General features: G+C 48.4%; 1 protein-coding gene across 2 annotated transcripts in view; it reads left to right on the top strand.

The window, feature by feature from the left end:
* LOC134738691 (protein FAM27L-like) overlaps positions 1 to 10,517 on the top strand; it is a 36,577-nt gene extending 26,060 nt beyond the window's left edge. For both annotated transcript variants that reach the window (XM_063655999.1, XM_063655998.1), the window contains exons 3-4: positions 7,188 to 7,302; positions 10,022 to 10,517. In XM_063655999.1, the coding sequence (XP_063512069.1) occupies positions 7,229 to 7,302; positions 10,022 to 10,304 (357 nt within the window). In that variant the 5' untranslated portion in view covers positions 7,188 to 7,228 and the 3' untranslated portion in view covers positions 10,305 to 10,517. The remainder of the gene's footprint in view (positions 1 to 7,187; positions 7,303 to 10,021) is intronic.
* The last annotated feature ends 4,863 nt before the right edge of the window (positions 10,518 to 15,380 follow it).

The raw sequence follows: 15,380 nt of genomic DNA, 5'->3' as shown, positions 1-15,380 counted from the left end.
ATTTTGAAACAGGAGAAAGTATTTTTTATTACCATATGTGTTAAACATCATGGTTTTCAAATTTAACTGCAAATGTATCTTTTTCATTGCTTCCTGATGACGCCCTTCACCCTATCCATATTGTCACTACCAAGTGGTAATTACTTTTCAGGTTCTCATATTTGTTTTTTTGGAAAATCTTCTCTGTGCCTTATAAAGAATATGATTGTAGGCATTCAAATACCAGTGAAATACACATAATTAGCCTGTGGTCTAACTCATTTCTTTAAGAAACTACACTAATTTTACACACATACTGATATTTTTATTGCCGCATTATTTCTGGAGAAAATAAATACTGCTAACATCATGTTGGTAAGAGAGTAAAAAAGTCTTTTCTCGAAAAGTGCTCATTGCAGTATTAACCTATAGTGTCAATTTTTTTTATAAATTCCTCATACACATTTTATTCTTAGAGAAATAAAAATGCTAAAAGTGAAATGTAGGTTCTTTATAGTTAGGGTAAGTTGTGTCATACCAAGGTAACAAAACAAAAAGTATTTTGTCTCTTTTGGGCCTTTTCTTATTCAGTTATACTGTCAGTTTGGCTTTTTTTGTAGATTAACTTATTGATCTCAGTATTCTGAAATAATATGTTTACTATCTTTTGATCAGCATTTAAAATATTAGATTTATTGTTACTCTTCTGCCTTTATTGGGCTGGAAGAATAATTGTTTCTCTCACTCCACAAAAGCCAAGTTGCAGAGAAAAACACATAGACATTCAATTGCAAAGCAAAGAAACTTGACTATTTTCTGCAATTTTAAAGTGTACATTGAATGAATTAAACCATCTTTTTATTTTCTTTTTTGCTCACTTGCAAATATTAACATCAAGCGTATTATTGTAATGTTATCTAGGTAAAAATCTCAACAAGTTTTCATAATTACCATTTTTAAATATATAAATAGGGGACCTAACTTTAATTTTTAATGTTCGAGGCCATGTCTGTTATTTCACTCTTTAAACACAGTTCGTAATGCAGACACTTAGTAAATACTCAAAAATTATGTGCTGAATAAAAAAGGTTAAATATGTAATATGTACAAAATCTACTGGAAAAAATGCACCAACAATTTTATTTGGTATACCAGTTTATTGTAGAATCTTTATTGCCTTTAAATAGTAATATACTTTTCCAGTGTCTACAATGACTTGTAATATTTGTACACATATAAAATAATATTTCCAAAAATGTAATCCGGCAAGGAAATATACTTTCTAAATTCTAGATTTATAATTTAGGGGTTAAATTATAAAATCATTAAATAAAATACAAATGACATATAGTCAAAGATCCCCTTGGAAAAAAATTAAGTGGCCTCTAAAGTGATGTATTCATATATATAATTTTACAATCACCCTCAGTTTGCTGTTCCTCTGGCATTAGAACAGATTGTTGTTGTTTATTTGCTTTAACATCAAAGGTAAATGTTTTTGTTCCTTTAAGGACATATGTAAAAATAAATGCATATAGTTTACAATAGAATCATATTTAGTGATAAGCACATAGGACATGAGACCATCCGAAATAAATGCAGAACCAAATCTCTCATGCATATGCTCTCAACCACATATGTTTATTGATAAAATGCTAAGTGGAAAAACCTGAATTATGTAAATTTATCTCTCTCCTTTGCCTTTTTAAATATACACACAATCAATCAAACTCTTTGTGATTTAGTAATGAATAAGTAATACTCCATTGCATATGTAATGAAATGTGTGGCATAAAATCAATATTAGGTATAAAAAATCTATGGCAATAAGGTTAGAAGGAATGTGCCATAGCAGCGATTATCTCATAGCCAAGAATATAGGTATTTTTAGTCTCTGATTCTTTTCATTGTCTACATTTTCTATGAATAACACAGATAACTTTTGTAACATTTTATTCTAAATCTTTTAACATGAAAGATACATTTAAAAATACTCATTCCATATACACGCTGATTTTTAAAATATTTATTATGATTTCTCATGGAGTTTAGGAATATTCAAAATCTACTAAAAGTTATCATGTTTTATGATAGCTCTCACTTGCTTTAAAAAAAAAAACAGTCTTGACAATTTACAAGTATGCAATGGGCATCCACCTGGGGCCTAGATATCCTCTTGGGGACTGATGTCAACCTGGAGCCTGATGTCCACCTGGGACTGGCTATCCACCTGCGGCCAGATATCCACCTATGGCTGAATTTCCATTTGGGACCTGAAGTGTACCTCTGGCCAGGGTGTCCATCTGGGGCGTGATGTCCACCGGACACCTAGGTATCAACTTGGGGCTTGATGTCTACCTGTCCTCAGACTGTGGCCCCTGGGGGTAGGGACCACGTGGACATTTTCAGTACCGTATGCTGGGCCCACCAGGGCACCTGGCACACAGGACTAATGCTAAGGGCAGAGTTGCTGAGTGAATAAATGGGAGGATGTCAAATGCCTCTTCTTGCTTCTGGCCACCTCATAATGTGGAGATCATTCATAAGAACAGGAACTGCATGACCTCAGCATGACTCTCCCCTGGCTCCAGATGCATGAGAACAGCTCAGTGGGCACCAGGAACACAGAACACTGTCCTCCCACCCACCCCATAGCGAGCGTCAGCACTGCAGCCTCAGGCAGGAGCATCACAGAACAAAACAGGGACCTGCATTTAGGATTCCTCAAGTCAGTGGCTCTCTAGGGTCCCAGGAGGCAAAGGAGCAGGATCTGCAGGCTCCAAGGGCAGCAAGAAGGACCTCAGCAGTCTCTTTTGTCCCTTCTTTGCCTCCAGTTCCTGGGATGTGCAGTTCACTCTCGAGGCGTCCTCACCACAGCCAGGGCAGCAATTTCCCCCAACTTCCAAATGAGGTTTGATCGTGTTCCGGGACTTTTGACACAGGGTCCAGTGCCTGGGCACATTCTGTCCTATCCCAAATCCTCATCCACCCGAACCACCAAGCCTCTCTCTGCTCTGAAGGACCCCCAGAGTGAATAGCTTTTTTCAAGTGTCTCAGCAAACACGGGGTCATTCATAAAAAACCAAGGTCAACAAGCACTATCAGAGCATGTGAAACCCTACGGTTTCATGCTCTAAGCACCTCACATTATATACAGGAGAAAACGGAGGCTTCATCTCCTGTAGCCCCTGTCTACACTAGGGCAGGTGGGATGGTCGTAATTCCAGGTGCCCACAGAGGTGGACTGCAGGACCCCAGTTCTGTCCTTTCAAGGCTGTGCTGGGCATGGCCCTGGCCCAGGCAGAACCCTGGGAAGCTTGCAGATTCTCCTGCCCATGCTCTAGGCCCTTGTCTGAGCCTTTCTCTAAACTCAGCACATTGAATAGGGCTTGCTGGCTACACGTAGGTCAAGAGTGTAACCCCCATATCTCTAATTCCTCACAGAGTTCTCACTATATTCTCCTACCCACCCTGTTCTCAGACCTCCAGACTCAGAGAATAGATAGGCTACTGCCTGGTAACTCTATCTGGATGTCTAAGAGCAAACCCTACATAGCAAATTGTGCCAACACTATATATCCACCACCCACAAACCCATGCCGATCATAATGCCCATATGGAAACTAAATACTTGGATTAGTCCCATATGCAGAAAAAGGCAAATTATAAACAAAAGATTGTTATTAGGTTGGCGTGAAAATTATTGCTGTTTTTGACATTACTTTTAATGGCAAAAACTGCAATAACTTTTACACCAACCTAATAGGAGTGTGTGAAATGAACAGGTCTAGTTTGTCGTGCCTTTCTATTTTCCATTTGCTCATATTTGTTGCTTTCTGTGTATCTTTGAGAGTTTGGAGGAATTTGTGAAAGGAACCAGGATAAACATTTTTTCTTGCTATTTGAAGGCCACATTTTTTATCTATGTTACATCTCTAGTAATAGCTTTTTCAAAATTCTGTTTCATCTGCATACCTTATGTTCTTAATTGGTATTGCTACTAATATCAAAAATGATTTTCTTATTTTAATATTTTGTCTTCTGTTATTTCTTAGTTTATGTTACTTAAATTTGTTATGATTTTTGTTTACTTGTATGCTTTTTCTAGGTTTTCAGATGGATGATTTAGTTGTTTTATTAGATTTTCAGTTTTTTCTTAAAAATGTACTTAAAGTTAGAAATATGCCTCCAATTTCTGTTTAAATGAATTCTCAAAAACTTACATATCTAAAGGTATTTATCATTATACTACATTGTTTTCATAATTCACCTATTGTTTTCTCTCTAAATTCAAGATTGCTTAATAATGGTCTTAGTGATTTCCAAATATCTGAAAATTTTAATTATTGCTGGCTTTGAGGAATACAATATGATATTGACGATTTAGAATACATTGATTACTCATTTGTTGTCTAATTCATGACCTACATTTGAAAACATGATGAAATACAAATGTACATTTGTATACTTTTAGATAAAGATATTGACCGTGTTATTTACATCCTTTTCAGCTTTTTTACTTTTGATTTTCAATATTATTGTGCTGGCTTACCAAAGAGCTAGTTAAAATTAATTTTCTACCTATTTCCCTATCCCACTTGTTTAAATTAAAATTTCAAAATTATACTTTTAATTACACTTATGTTACAGATTTTCATATTTTTTAATCAATGTTTCTTTACCACTGTTCCTTATAAAGTCGTTTTTGGTATCCTGTGATTGGCCCTTTAAGTGGTGATGAATAGAAATAATAAAGCAACTGAAGCAAGGTGATAAGAAAAAATGAGAAGACAGAAACAAATCAATGTGTCCATTTATGTAAATTTAACTGTGTAAGAGCAATAACAAAAAAAAAACCCAGAAAGTTATTTTTCAAAACTATTCATAGAAAGTGAGATTACACACACAGAGAGAGAGACAGGCCCGAGGTGAAGACCAGGCTCCTCATAGAACTCTGGCCCCAGGTGGACACTGAACTCCAGGTGTACATTAGGTCCCCAGTTGATGCTCAGGCCCCAGGAAGGTAACCAGGCTTATGATGGATATATGGCTCCAGGTGGATACCCAGGATCCAGGTAGAAATCAGGGACAAGTGGGCACCAGGCCTCAGAGGGATACCTACGACCTTAGTGACCTCAGGCCCCAGTTGGACAGTAGGGCCACAGGTGAACTCCAGTCTTCAGGTGGACATCAGGCCCCAGGGGAAATACAGGTCTTAGGTCTACTCCTAAGACACAGGTGGACACAGGTCTTAGGTTTACCCCTAGGACCCAGGTGGACGACAGGCCCTGGGTGGCCACTGGCCCCAAGTATCCAGTTTCCTAAGAGCTAGGGTGGGCAGCCCCACTGGGCACTGTGGCCAGGCCTGCCATGTCTTCTTGTTCAGCTGCCACATTCTGGTGGGGTGGGCGGGAGGTGTCAAGAGACCACAATCTAAGTTCTTATTACCTGATTTTATTTCACCTCCACTGAGTGCTCACTCTCCTCTCACCTAACAGATTTACTCTCATCTGCAGGTGGTTTAAACGCAAAGGTTTACTGAAGATTTAAAGAGTGTTATCCAGTTGGGATGATTTAAACTAACAGTACACGTTGCATTTTAAGAAAATAATCAATCCCCAGAGGAGGTGTGGGTTATGGAGCCATGACAAATTTTCAACATTGCTTCCCTTACTTGTTGTTTCCAAATAAAAGATTTTGGATTCCCCACTGATGTTGGATGAGAACGCTGAGTGTGCAAGCAAAATATCATTTTTTAACTAAGGGCCCAATAGTGTCTTAAATATGCAGAGATGAGTCTGCAGGTGGAGAGTGACAGGTTTGTTCAAAACGTGGTATAGAGCGGCCTTGGGTCTCACCTGCCGGCCCTTCCATCCTGTGCCCTCCCAGCGAGGCACCCAAGCCCCGCCTTAGGGCACACCCCTTCACAGGGCCACATAGGCCCCAGTCCTCACCTATGCGGTCATCTCCAAATGGCACAGCAAGACCTTCTGTCCAGGCCCAGACCAGGGTCCCAGTATCTCCAGGGGGGCCTGGCATCCAGGCATCTGTTGAGAACTGGCCCAACGTTGGGGTCTGAGCTAGCCTATGGGACCTGGACGTGTGGGGCAGCTGCACAAGGACTCATGCCTGGCTTTATGTATAGCACCAGGAAAGGCACTTTAATCGTATTCATTTGTTGCTCACAAAACCTCTGAGGTGGGTGCCTTCCTCATGTCACAGATGGGAATGACAAGAAATAATAAGGTTAAAGAGCATGCTGATGGTTGAAACCTGGTCAGGAACTGAGAACTGGAGTCTGTAGACCCCTACCTGTGACCTCTGTGGCCAGAGGACCGTCTCTCACCGGGTTTGTGTTTGCAGCATGTCCTGTCCTTCCCTAAGGGCCTCAGGTTCTGAGGCATGGTGAGGGCTGCTGGAGCCCATCACTGAGCTGTAGAAGGAAATACTAACGCTGGCCATGCCACCCTCCAGGCAGACACAGCTGGGGTTGAAAATCGAGAAGGGGCAGTGTTGCCAGGAACAGAGGGAGGCAGGTGGAGAATAACTCACCAGTGAGGGGTTTCCCTGCTACAGCTTTCCAGGGCCATTTCCACTTTCTGGGTGGCATTTTGGGGCAGCTCACACAGTACACTCACATAGCCAGTCCCCAGGGTCACAATCCCCAGATGTTGGTCATCTTGGTGACAGGCCCTGTGCTTCTCCAGGAGCCTTTGTGTATGGGCCCTTCCCAGGTAAGCGTGATATGTCCTGGTTGTCCTCAGTCCAGGGCACTGCCAGCATTTTCCTTTCTGGTCAGGGTCAAAGCTTTGTTGACCATCTCCAGGATACGATGGCCAGCTGGCCCTTGGAGAGCCAGTCACTCCAGGTGACACGGTTTGGTACTGGACGTCCGCGGTCCCCTCTCCCACGCCGCCCCATACTGGGCCCCGTATCCAGCCGCCACCGCTGCTACAGAAAGAACAGCCCCACTGCCTCCGCGCAGCTGCCATTGTTTAAAGGGACCTCAGCCTGACTTCCAGGAGCTACGCGACTCGGCCCAGTAAATGCGCATGCGTGAGGAGCGAGCTGCTTCTCCCCGTCACAGCGATTCCCAGGGTTGTGGTTGAAACCACTCCCTGAGGCTTGGCAAAGCAGGAGCCCTCCGTGGCAGGGCTTCGGTGTCGGGGCTCCGAGGCTCCGGCCTGACTTCTCCACGGGGTCCACAGGAACGTCTCCGGATGCCAGGACTTGAAATGGGCCAACCAGGATGGCGAAACCACAGGCAGAGTCCGGGGAAGCAGAGCGGCATCCCATCCTCAGGCCTGACCGGATGGTGTTCGGGTGAGTCTCCCCAAAAGTCATTCCCCCGTAATCTGGATGACAGGTCTGCCTGTGTGTCCGTGGGCTGCTCTCTCACCCGAGGGTCATTTGCGTGGAGAGCAGAACCCCGCAGCCTCAGGGGTTGCCTGAGGGCTGAGGTGGGGGTGTTTCCGTGACACCGCTGTATGACTGTGTGCGTGTGTGTGTGTGTGTGTGTCCCATTCTCTCCTCTCTCGCTGTCACTCTCTGTCTATTTCTTTCCGTCTCTCTGTCAGTTTGTGTGTGTGTGTATGTGTGTGTGTGTGCCATTGTGCGTGTGTGTGTTTGGACGAATGTGCCCTGTGCGCCAGAAAGCGATTTCTTGCATGTCGGCCGGTCTTTGGTGAGCCTCTTTCTGCATCTCTGCCTGGGTCATGTGGCCGGTTGTCAATCATTTTCCTGGCGGTTCCACTTTGGGTTTGTGAAGGCCTCTACAACGTGAGGAGATGCGTGGGTCCTGGAGCAATTGAAATCTCATCCCCATCCTGAGTGGCCTCTTTTCTAGGATCAAGATGACCACACTCCAGCCAAGGATAAAAGCCCCACAGGAGCTCACTCTCCTGCAGGAGAGGAGCAGACCCACGTCCAAGAAGATGGCTGTATCTTTTCACCGCTCTTCTCTGAGAAATGAAGCCACACCATGATACAGTCTTGAAGAGGAAGCTGGGAATGGGAGATGGCAACAATCTCTGTCATGGTGGCCTCTCTGGACAAGTTACCCGTTTGGCACCCCTCCCCTTATGCCCGTGGCAGTGGCACAGTGCTGTATCCTGCCTGGGCTCTGGACCCTGCTCTGTCCTCCCTCTTACTCTGTCTCCCTTGTTTCTGAGAGGCCTAGAAGCTTCTAGGTCTGGCTGAATGTCTTCAACAAAGATCACTTCCCAGTCCATCATGGAGTCAGTTGGTGGACATCCATTTCATGATTGTGTCTCTCTCCAAACCTGTTTCTGCTTGATTGGGCAGGTTTGATGACCCTGGAGCTCTTAGCTTCCATATGTGTCTCAGACAGGGAAGCTACCTTGGTCTCCATGTTTCACCTCATGGGTGTGTGGATTGCCTAGAAGCAACGGTAAACGACCATGGCTGGCCTTGTCTTCTGTGACAGCTGCGGTGTCGCATTTCCTCTGCATCTCCTGTCTCATTCTTGAGGGACGTCCTCTCCTCTGCTCCTGGGTAGACTGACTCCCTGAATCTTTTGGCCCCCTGCTGGATCCCAGGTGTTCTTTGATTTTGCTTGGCATTGATGGAAAGGTCACCTGTGCCCCCCTTCACCTGGGTACATGCGTGGACACCATTGGTTGTTTCGCCATCGCCCCATATGCCCTCAGTGACACACATCCACACCATCTGCTCTGGGATACGCCACTGCCATGCGTGGTCGCCTTGGTTCCACCTTGGAATAGCCCCGTCCCTGTTTGCCGGTGTCCTGGAAAGTGGTATCAGCTTGCAGGAGCCCCTGGGCTTTTAGAAGCAGGGCAGGCCACTGCTCTTTCAAAGGAGGAGGGAGGCAGAGGGCTCACGGATCAGTGAATTTTCAGCTGACACCACGCCTTGAGGCCCATGGGGTCATTCTGTGCTGCAGCGAGGCCCTGCCTGCCTCACCAGATGTGGTGAGCCCATCCTTTCTCACCCGGAGGGGTCCATAATCGGATCTGAAGGATCCCCAGCAGGCGCCCTGAAGCTCCCCCTCCTTTCTCACCGGGTAGGTCCAAGATCAGACCTGAAGAGGAGTCCTGAGACCCCAGTAGGAGCCCTTGAGCTCCCTCTCCACTGGTGGAAGTCGGCTGAAGGAAGTCCTGAAGACAGGACTCCTGAGGGTTTGGCGCTATTCACTTGCGGCCTCCTCCCTCACGCCGCCCCCTACTGGATCCCAGATCCAGAGGTGGCTGAGGCTGCAGCAGGAGCGCCCCTGCAGCCGCACGGCCGCCATTGTTTCAAGGGGACGCAGCCTGATCCCCAGGAGCGGAGCCTCAGTCGGCCCCGCCAATGCGCATGTGTGAAGCACCAGCTGCTTCTGCTATCACAGTGATTCCCACGGTTGTCAGAAACCAGTCCCCGAGGCTTGGCAAAGCAGGAGACCTCCATGGCAGTGTTTGGGTGTTGGGGCTCCGAGGCTCCAGCCTGACCTCTCCACGGGGTCGACAGGAATGTCTCCGGATGCCAGGACTCGCAAAGGGCCGACCAGGATGAAGAAACCCTCGGCGGAGTCCAGGGGAAACACCGCGACAGACTAACCTCAGGCCTGCCCGGACGGTGTTCGGGTGAGTCTCCCCAAAAGTTGTGCCCCCATGATCTCTAGGACAAGTCGGACTGCGTGCTCTTGGGCTACTCTCTCACCCAACAGTCGTTCTCGTTGAGAGCAGAACCCCGCAGCCTCAGGGGCTGCCTGTGGGCTGAGGAGGAGGTGTTTCCGTGCCACTGCTCTGACTGTGTATGTGTCTGTGTGTGCGTGTGGGGGGGGTGACTCCCATTCTCTCCTCTCTCGCTGTCTGTCACTCTGTCAGTTTCTTTCCCTCTCTCTGTCGGTTTGTATGTGTGTGTGTGTGTGTGCCCTTGTGCGTGTGTGTCTTTGGACAAATGTGCCCTGTGTGCCAGAAAGCGATTTCTTCCATGTCGGCCGGTCTTTGGTGAACCTCTTTCTGCGTCTCTGCCTGGTTCATGTGACCGGTTGTCAATCATTTTCCTGGCCCTTCCACTTTAGGTTTGTGAAGGCCTGGACACATGAGGAGATGCGTTTGTCCCGGAGCAATTGGACTATCATCCCCATCCTTAGCAGCTTCTTTTCCAGGATCAAGATGATGACACTCCAGCCTAGGACAAAGGCCCCACAGGAGCTCATTGTCCTGCAGGAGAGGAGCAGACCCACGTCAGAGAAGATGGCTGTATCTTTTCACGGCTCTTCTCTGAGAAATGAAGCCATACCACGATACAGTCTTGAAGAGGAAGCCGGGAATGGGAGATGGCAGCAATCCCTGTCCCTGTGACGCTGGCCTCTCTGGACAAGTCACCCATTTGGCACCTCTCCCCTTATGTCCATGGCAGTGGCACGGTGCTGTATCCTCCCTGGGCTCTGACCTCTGCTCTGGCCACCCTGTTACTCTGTCTCCCCTGTTTCTGAGAGGCCTAGATGCCTCTTGATCTGGCTGAATGTCTTCAACAAAGCTCACTTCCCTGTCCATCAGGGAGACAGTTGGTGGACATCCATGTCATGATTGTTTCTCTCTCCCAACCTGTTTCTGCTGGATTGGGCTGGTTGGATGACCCTGGAGAGCTTGACTTCCATAGGTGTCTCAGACAGGCAAGCTACCTTGGTCTCCGTGTTTCACCTCATCAGTGGGTGGATTGCCTAGAATGAGCAGTAGGCCACTGTGACAGGCCTAGTCTTCTGGGACAGGTGGTGTTGCATTTCCTCTGCACTTCCAGTCTCATTCTCGAGAAACATTCTCTCCTCTGCTCCTGGGTGGACTGACTCCCTGAATGTTTTGGCCCCCTCCTGGATCCAGGTGTTCTTTGATTTTCCTTGGCATTGATGGAAAGGTCACTTGTGCCCCCCTTCCACCTGGCACATGCCTGAACACCATCTTGTGTTTCGCCATTGCCCCATATGACTTCAGTGACACACATTCACACCATCTACTCTGGGATACGGTAGTCCCACATGTGTTGGCATTGGCTCCACTTTGGAGTTGCCCTTGTCTCTGTTTGCATGTGTTCTGGAAAGAGGTATCAGCTTGCAAGGGCCCCAGAGCTTTTACAAGTGGGGCAGGCGACTGCTCTTTCAAAGGAGGAGGGAGGAAGAGGGTTCATGGATCAGTGATTTTTCCACTGACACCACGCCTTGAGGCCCATGCGATCATTCTGTCCTGCAACGAGGCCCTTCCTTTGTCAGCAGATGTGGTGAGCCTAACCTTCTTCACCCGGAGGGGTCCAAAATGGGATCTGAAGAGGGGTCTTGAGACGCCAGCAGGTGCCCTGAAGCTCTCTCTCCACCGGTGGAAGTCAGCTCAAGGAAGTCTTTAAGACAGGACTCCTCAGGGTTTGGCCCTGGGACCCCCGCGGCCCTCTCTCCCCTGCAGCCCCCTACTGGAACCTGCATCCTACCATCGCCGCAGCTGCAGCAGGATTCCCCCTGCCACCGCCAGTCGCCATTGTTTAAAGGGGCCACAGCCTGACTTCCAGGAGTGGAGCGCGAATCGGCCCAGCAAATGCGTATCCACGAGGCTCTAGCTGATTTTCCCGTCACATTGATTTCCATGGTTGACTTAGAATCCAGTCCCTGAGGCTTGGCAAAGCAGGAGTTCTCCGTGGCCCTGCTTCATTGTCGGGGCTCTGAGCCTCCAGCCTGACTCGCAAGGGTTTCAATACCCTTCTCATCCTCAGCTGCCTCTTTGCTAGGATCAAGACGACCACACCCCAGCCAAGGACAAAGGCCTCACAGTTGCTCATTGTCCACCCGCAGGAGGGTGCCCACAGACCTTCAAGAAGATGGTTTCCACTCCTCTCGCACTTTGCCCTGGTTGAGAAATCTAGCCACAGCTAGACACAGGGACGGAGAAGGAAGCCGGCAACGGGATGCAGCAAGCATTTCTGTCACCCAAACGCTAGCCTTCCTGGCCAAGTCACCCGTTTGGCACTTGTTCCCGGATGCCCGTGATGGTGGCATTGTGCCTTATCCTGCCTGGGCACTGGCCTCTGCTCTCTGCTCCTTATTTCTCTGTCTGCCCAGTTTCTTGGAATCCTAGAGGCTTCTTAGTCTGGCTCAACGTCTTCAACAAAGAACACGTCCCAGTCTATCAGGGAGAAATTTCTTTGGGGTCCGTTTCATGATTGCTTCCCTCTCCAAACCTATTTCTGGATGATTGGGCAGGTGTGATGATCCTGGAGCTCTGGGCTGCCATACCTGTCTTGGACAGGAAGCTCCCTTGGTCTCCATGTCGGAATTGAGGGCTGCGTGGTCAGTCCAGGAAGAGCGGGAGGCGACCCCACCGTGGCGGACCTTTGCCTTCTAGGAAAGGCAGTGTTGCCTCCCACCTGTGCTTCCTCTCTCATTCCTAAGGGCCATCCGGTTGCTCTGCTCCTGGGGAAAGTGCCTTCAAGCAGTGAATCTTTTGGCTGCCACTGATGTGAGGGAGCCAAAGGGACTGGGTTTTGCTGGGTTTAGGGGAGGTGGCGTCAGGGGTTCCTACCCGGTGGCGGGGTGTCAGTGTGGTGTCGTTTGTCAAAACCTCTGGGGCCCTCTGGCAGGCATCCCTGAATGTGGCTTGGACTGGGGCACAGGCCCTGCCTCGCATGTTTTCAGGTGTGCTTGGCTTTTCCTCAGCTTTGTGTGGAAGGTCCCAGTGGCCCACGGAGGCACGCCTGGACGTCACTATCTGTCTCGGCATCGCCCCATACGGCCTCAGAGACACACGCTCACTCCATCTGCTCTTGGGGGACGTCAGTACCACGTGTGGTCACATTGGCTCCATCTCGGACTCACCTCTGTCTCTCTTTGCACATGTGGCAGAAAGCAGTTTCGGGATGCCAGAGCCCCGGGCCTTGGAGATAAAGGCAGGCCACTGCTCCACCCAGGAAGAAGGGAGGCAGTGGGCTCATGGGTCCGTGCATTTTCAGCCTACAGTATGCCTTGCGGCCCTTGGGATCTTTCTGTGTCCCACCGAGACCCTTCCCGCCTCACTACATTGTAACCCCATTCCTGATCACCCGTTCGGATCCATAATCAGATCCGAAGAGGAGTCTGGAATGCCCAGCCGGCACCCTGAAGCTCCTCCACCACTAGGAACTGAAACAGAAGACCGATCAAGAAGGTCCTGATGACAGGACTCCTATGGGTCCAACCCTGGGTCTCCTGCAGGCCCTCTCCTAGTACTCTTCCCACCTGCCATCTCTGACTTTGCCGCCGCCCCAGTCCCCGCAGCCCGTCGTGTCGCCGCCATTTTTTAAAGGGTCCGCAGCCTGACTGTAGGGAGCAAGGAGGGAGTCGGCCTTGCCAGTGCGCATGCGGGAGGCCCGAGCCACGGCTTTGGTAGCAGTGACCGCCACTGTTGCCCAGAAGTGGGTCCCTGAGACTTGGCAATGTAGGAGCCCTGCGTGATAGTGCGTCAGAGTGGGGGCTGAGATCAGTCCTGGCCAGGGTGTTAACAGGATGGTCTCCGGAGACCGGTATTCTCGGAGGGTCAAAAACCAGGAAGAAACCTCAGGAGCAAGAAACCTCAGGCAGATCACAGGGGAGGCAGCGCGAGATCCCAGCCTCAGGCCAGGATTTGCCGAGGGTCGATGAGGCCCCTCTCCCAATCTTCACCTCACCAGCCACCGCCCCAGTCCCCGCAGCCGCCTCTCCACCATCATTTATTTTATTATTATTTTTTTAACAGTCCGAGTCTCGCTCTGTCACCCAGTCTGGAGTGCAGTGGCGGGATCTCAGCTCACTGCAGACTCTGCCACTTGGGTACAAATGATTCTCTTGCCTCCACCTCCCGAGTACCTGGGATTAGAGGATTAATCAGAATCGGGGCTAAGACCAGTCCTGGCCAGGGCATCAGCAGGATGGTCTCTGGAGGCCGGGATTCACGGAGGGTCGTCCAAGAGGAAGAAACCGCGGGCAGAGGGCCGAAGAAGCAGCGCGGGATCCCAGCCTCACGCCTGCACAGACGGTGTGCCAGTGAGTCTCTTCAAAAAAGGAGAGGCTTGCTTGTGTGCCCGTGGGCTGCTCTCTCACCGGTGGGTCATAGTTGCGGAGAGCAGAACCCGGAAAATTCAGGGATTGCCTGGGGGTGGGTGTTACCGTGCCACTGCCCTACGTCTTTGTGCGTTTGTGTGTGTGCGTAAGTCTCTCTCTTATTTCTCTCTCTCTCCTTTCTCGCTCTTTCGCTCTGTGTCTGTCTGTGTGCGCATGTGTGTGTGTTGGGACACATGTGCCCTGTGTGCCAGAGGGCAGTATCTTGTACTTCGGCCTTTCTTCTGGTCAGCCTGTCTCCGCGTCTCTGCCTGGGTCCTGTGGCCGGTTGTCAGTCATTTTTCTGGTGGTTCCAGTTTGGGTTTGTGAAAGTCTGGTGAGGTGGGGAGCTGCGTCTATCTCATAAGGATTTAAATCACCTCCCCACCCTGAGAGCCCTCTTTTCTAGGATTAAGGCCTCCACCCACCAGCCAAGGATAAAAGCCTCACCGGAGAAGTCATTGTCTACCTGCAGGAGCTGTGTAGAGCGACCTGAAAAAAGATGGTTCTCATTCCTCTCTCTCTTTCTTCTCGTTGAGAAATCTAGCCACAGGGTAACACAGGTTTTGAGAGGATGGGAACGGGACATGGCAAGGATCTGTGAGTGTGCAGGCTGTGTTTCACATATCATTAAACATAGTCTAGTGAGGGTTCTGCAGATAGCTGGCGTTTAAGTTTGTTTTATTGAATCAAGTAAAAGAAAAAATGCTGAGAAAAAATGACACATCATGACTGCCAGCCCATCTGATTGTTACAAATTTAATAGTACTTTTAATTTATCTTCTCATGTAAAGTTCCTTGGCAGTGATACCTAATTTCCTAAGATAGCCTTGCTTTATTTCCTATGATTAAGATGTCATGCTTATCAGAGTATCTGGAAATTCTTCCCAATGCCCTTGACATATGTGATTAATCACATTCCCAAAATAACATACCAAAACAAACAACAGAAAATTATTTGTTACTTGGTTCCTTCAAATTTGTTTATCTAATTTGTGGTTCCTTCATACACAAAACATTTCTTGTGTGTCTGGCACTCTTCTGGTCACAAATTTCATCTTAAATAACCTAAGTATTGAAATGCTTGTGCCCTTTGATTAATTTTTACTAAATAAATACTTTGATAAAAAGCTACATTGAGGCTGAGTGCAGTGGCTCACACCTCTAATCCCAGCTCTTTGGGTGGCTGAGGCCAGCAGATCACGAGATCAGGAGATCAAGACCATTCTGGCCAAGATGGTGAAACCCCGTCTCTTCAGAAATACAAAGAATTAGCCAGGAGAGGCCAGGCACTGGCTCATGCCTGTAACCCCACACTTTGGGAGGCTGAGGTGGGCGGATCACC

The sequence above is a fragment of the Pongo pygmaeus genome, chromosome 19 (assembly GCF_028885625.2).
Source record: "Pongo pygmaeus isolate AG05252 chromosome 19, NHGRI_mPonPyg2-v2.0_pri, whole genome shotgun sequence".
NCBI classification, from domain to species: domain Eukaryota; kingdom Metazoa; phylum Chordata; class Mammalia; order Primates; family Hominidae; genus Pongo; species Pongo pygmaeus.
Note: the sequence above shows the minus strand (reverse complement) of the source record. Positions and strands in the feature narration are given on the sequence as shown.